Here is a 5,056-nt window from a genome sequence, read left to right as displayed (position 1 = left end):
CTGGGGTTTCCAGACTTTATTTTCATCTTCGTATTTGTAATGAAGGTCTTCATTACTTGGATGAAAACACTTAAAAGGGTGTGTTGAATGATAAGAGACAGATACAGATTGAAGTATTTTATTGTTTGTGTGTTTTTGTGCAGTGGCATCTCAGCTGGAACTGATGGTGTCCTGTTAAAATAAAACAAACAAATGGATGGGTCTTGTAACTGAAATACACTGAAATGTTTGCATAGATGTGGCTTACCTCTGTCTCTTCCTCTGCAGAGTGTTCAGGCTAAAAGATTCCTCAGAGGCCTGAGCACCTTATAAAGGTTCCGGAAGAGACCAATTGAGATGAAAGAGGGGGAGCGATAAAACTATGCATTTTAGAAGTTTAATGATTTGACTTATATTTATAGAAAGGTATTATTAGAAATGAAACTGCTGCTTAAAAATGAAGAGTGTTTGTTAATATTGTGTTGAAGATTTGGTTGTTTTGTCAAGATTGTTTGTGTATATGTATTTTGTCCTACCCTGTTTCTTGGTGGGGTTGTTAATTGGAGCAGCCAGGGACTATAAGAACCTATATGTTGGCCACATTGCAGGTTGGTAGGTGTGGTTGCTGCTGAGACCCATAGCCGTTGTAAGCAGGATTGTCTATGTGTTAAATGTTGGAGAATAAACACCCGGTTGGTCTGCACTATTTCTCTGCCTCAAGACTCCTCTTTAAACCAACTGCTAGTGATGGTGAGATGAAGCCTCATGAGGCATTGAACCACTTGAGCCAACTGGTTCGAGAAAGGGTTAATTTCTTGAAGCTTCATGTGCACACGAAACCACCTACTGGCCAGGTGTATAATCACAGCCAGCTGTATCTTAACACATGTGATGCATTGAATTTTTGTCTATTATGGCTCTTGGGAATGACTTCACAAAAGATGTAGGACGAAATCATTTGTCTACATAAATTATGTATACACATATGTGTATAATAAAATATTGTTTGAATGTATTCTCCGTGTGTAATTATTCCCAAAATAGTAGTGTCATGTGATATGGCATGTTGTGTAATAATGTTTTTCTGTGACTCTAGAAAAATGGCATGGGCTTAATCAGGCAGAGGACAGTGAAAGTGCTTGTGGAACTAGGGAGGGGGTAGTGAATAGGCTAATGCTTGTGTAACTTGGATGATTTCATGCATTTTTATTAACAAACAACAATTTCTCCACAGTTTTTAGTTTCAAACGATTTCTCTTTTTTGACACTACTTCTCCAGCCTTTGAAAAGACACGCTCACATGGCACAGATGATGCCGGGGTGCATAAATAAATAAGTGCAAGTTTGTACAGATTGGGGTACAGTGACCGATGATTAGCCCAGTACTCCAGGGGGTTCTCCAGCCTGCTTATGTTTGCCTCTGACAGGTAGCGCTGGACCTCTACGGTGGCATCTGCTGACACATTTTGAGTCCTCTTTGCCTCCATGACACTAGTGTCCAATCTTTGCCAAAGTCTGCTACTTAAATGGAAACCACAGGTCATGTTAGTAAGTGTTGTAATAGGAATAAGTAATCTCAAAATGTAATATAAAAGATTACCTCCAGTGAATTCTTGAGAGGTGGAAGCCTGGGGAATCTCGTGAGTGTTCTCTTCTGTGTTCCGTCGGATGATGGTGGCACACTCTGAAGTCAAGCGCTTCACTGCTTCAGCAGCTTTTGTGTTGCTGAAAAATGCTATAAGTTTAAATCGTGGGTCCAGGAGTGTAGCCAACGACAAGATGCTCATTGACTGGAGCATGTGCAGCTTCTCCCTGAGCTGTCTGATGAGCTGCTCTCCTATTTCCACTGCTACTGCGGGTGCCGACTTGGTGTCTTCCTCCTGAAGGGCTTTCTCTATCATCTTCAGGAGGGGGATAACTTTATCCCCGTCCTCTTCTGCAGAGAGCTCCGTGGTGGCGTCATAGAAAGGAGAGAGTAAAGAAAGGCACGCTACAACAATGTCAAACTCACTGGCAGTGAAAAAGGGAATGTCAGTGTGTAATCCAGCCAATGCCGCTCCTACTGGCTCCCTCAACTCCACCAGACATTGCAGCATCAAGTAGGTGCTGTTCCATCTTGTTTCCGCCTCCTGCATCAGCTTGGTTGCTTGCATGCCCAGCTGAAGCTGCACTTGTGTAAGCTTCTCCTTTAAAGATACAGAAGAGTAGGCCATTAAGTCACTGCAGTAGGAGTACAGACAAACTATTAACATTATATATTGGAATAAAAGAAAAGAGCATACCTTAGTAGTGGTGCTGCTTCTAAAGTAACCAACCAGCTTCCTTGCTTTGGCCCGGAGGCCAGAGAGCACAGGGTGCTGGTCAAGCGCCCTCTTCACAACAAGATTGAGGGTGTGAGCAACACAAATGTGGTGGTGAAGCTTCAGCTCTCTCACGCATGCCACCATATTAGGAGCACCATCGGTGACCATGCATGTCACCTTGCCTGAGATTCCCCATTCCTCCATCAGGGAGGCTTTCACACAAGCAATATTTTCAGCAGTGTGAGACTGGGGGAATGTCTGCACTCCCAACAACACCAAGCTCAGCTTTTCGTTCTCCTCCACAAAGTGGCATGTCACTGCCAGGTAGGCATCCATGTTGATGGATGTCCACATATCTGATGTAAGGCTAACAGCAGCCACCTTCTCTACTTTAGCCTTAGTGTGCTCCTTAGCAGACTCATATTTGGCCTCCACCATGGCCTTCAGAGCCTAAAGGAAGAAACATATATATATTGCTGAATTGTGACACATACAATAATGTAGTCATTCGTTTCATGTATGGACCCACACATACCTGCCTTGTAGGGAGAACATAATTGGGATCCAGCTTAGACACAAATGTCCTGAATCCAACGTCATCCACAATAGTGAAAGGCTGGGTATCCTTCACTATCATGGAGACTAGAGCTTCACCCAGGTCTTGTTTTCTGGTGGCTGGTGTAGAGTTAATCACTCAATAGTCAGCCCCGCCCACTCCTCACAACTCCTCTGAGCTGACTACTGACCAGTTCTCCGTCTAACGGGTCCGGAATATCTCTAAGACTTGGGTCTTACCCTACAGAACGTCTATTAGAGATAATCTGTTTAAACCGGTGGCGAGAGAGACTCGTCTAGCTCTAACTACCTTCGATCCAGAAGTTACGACCCTCTACAGTTAAGGAACAGTCAACTGAGTAGCCCACACAGCTGCGTAGTCCCAATAACCACTCCTGTTAACGGTAGCCCTCTCTCTTAAATAACCTTGCACTTGGAAACGGCTAGATTAGATTTAGGGACTTAGATTCAAGTCCCAGGGTCGTTATTTTTACTCTCACTAAAGGAAAGTCCGAAGCCACCACATTACTGGAATCATGTACACTGGTTTTACTTTAATTGGAGAAACTAAAATAATCAGTGACTCAATTAATTTCAATGTCCACCAACCTCTATAGAATTTTATAAAGATACATTTATTAAGCAAGCTGTAGCAGGGGTAAGTGACATACAGATTAATTATTAAAGATTACAATTCCAATTCAAAATAATAAAATCAACATAACCTAACATATTATCCTCCTTCCCTGACCTGTGTCACTATTTAGCTAAGAAAGGCTTTTAGGGCGCAGTTCGTCTCATACCCAGATGGCAGATTGATCTCGGCAACAGAAGTCCTTAAATTCCTTGGTTTAGAATCTTTATCCTTGTATGGAAAAATCCTCTTTGGAATAGAAGCAAAGCAGAATTGGTCCTTGTCCTTTGACCATCCGATTCTTCATCCCTCCTGGGATCTTTGTCTGTTCTCCAAGTCCGTTGCAGTTGATTTGAGATCGTTGGGTTGAGGCAGAGTCGGCTGTAGAATCATGAGCCGGGGCTGGGGGATGATGATGGCTCTTGTTCCTTCTAGTCGGCGCGAAGTCTCAGTTTCCCCGTGGCTCTAGGGCGCGGTCCTCTGCTGGTGTTTCCTCTGCGTTGTCCTGTCGACTTGCTGCCGGGAACCAAGAGCGAAGTTGTTCCTCTTTCTTCCGTCTTTTATACTATCTCAGCCCATGGTTGTGAATGGAGAGACAGCTGTACGTGACTGTTTGCGTGTTCGCTGAGGGAGGTGGAAAGTCCCACCCTTGCCCAACCGTCAGTCCGTGCATGACTCACAGCGCTAACCTCCTTTGAAATTCCCTCTTTGCTGGACATCTGTTTCCCTTGAGACTTTGCTTCTGCTTTAGCTTGCCCATTATGACACAGCCTAGGATCCAATCTAACTGGATTATAGCATGTCTGTTTTCTGTTAATTCATTCTAATTAGGTTACCCCCCTCATTATGTCCAATCTCCCTGTCCTACACATACATCATGACGTTGAGACACACACACATTTGCACCCACATCATACCTAATCATCATGTTATTCTCCTTACAGAGTAAACAACAGAGTACATGAGTAAAATACAAGAATACATTGTTTAAAAATCATTCAGTGGTTACATGTGCATATATATATATTCATTTATGATTATATTTAAATCAACTCATAGATTACTTATTTCCCTCAGGCCTTTATGCTCTGTTTTCTGCGTGTACCTGGAGAGATCTCACAACCCCATACCAGTTTTCACGACACTGGTTAAAAGGGAATAAATACAGTGTCTGTTACCTGTCTTTATTTGCACAACAAGCAAACATCAGCATGCAAAAATTGTGATAGTGTGTTTGTAATATAGTAATGAAATACCTTGGCTGGGTGAAGCTCCAGTTTCCTCCCTTTTCTCATGCAAGGCACAGTAGTGCCTTAGCATGGATGAGGTGTTATTATTGTACCCCAACTCCTTGGAGCACAATAAACACCTCACCTTTACAGAAAATAAGAAACAGTGAAAAATACAGTTCCTCATAAGCAAACCTAATGCATCTGCAAATGTTCAGTTCACCTTACCTTGTTAGGGTTTGTCAAATCGAAATGTTCCCACATAGGGGAAATCCTCCTCTTTCTCGCCGGCTCCATCCTACTCCTATCCTGTCCTTGCGCTCCTAAATCTCCTATCTATCTCTCTCCTAAACTCT

At 43.0% G+C, this 5,056-nt stretch overlaps 1 protein-coding gene across 1 annotated transcript; it reads right to left on the bottom strand.

Moving 5' to 3' along the window:
* Positions 1–243: 243 nt before the first annotated feature.
* On the bottom strand, positions 244–3,551 carry LOC114147506 (zinc finger BED domain-containing protein 1-like). Its single transcript, XM_028021961.1, has 3 exons — positions 2,818–3,551; positions 1,580–2,732; positions 244–305 (listed from the first exon to the last, which is right to left on the bottom strand). The coding sequence occupies exons 1-3, from the start codon at positions 2,917–2,919 to the stop codon at positions 244–246; spliced, it is 1,317 nt and encodes a 438-aa protein (XP_027877762.1). The 5' UTR covers positions 2,920–3,551.
* Positions 3,552–5,056: the final 1,505 nt, after the last annotated feature.

This window comes from Xiphophorus couchianus, chromosome 7 (assembly GCF_001444195.1).
Source record: "Xiphophorus couchianus chromosome 7, X_couchianus-1.0, whole genome shotgun sequence".
NCBI lineage: Eukaryota > Metazoa > Chordata > Actinopteri > Cyprinodontiformes > Poeciliidae > Xiphophorus > Xiphophorus couchianus.
The sequence above is the reverse complement of the archived record's forward strand: the minus strand, read 5'-3'. Positions and strand labels throughout refer to the sequence as shown.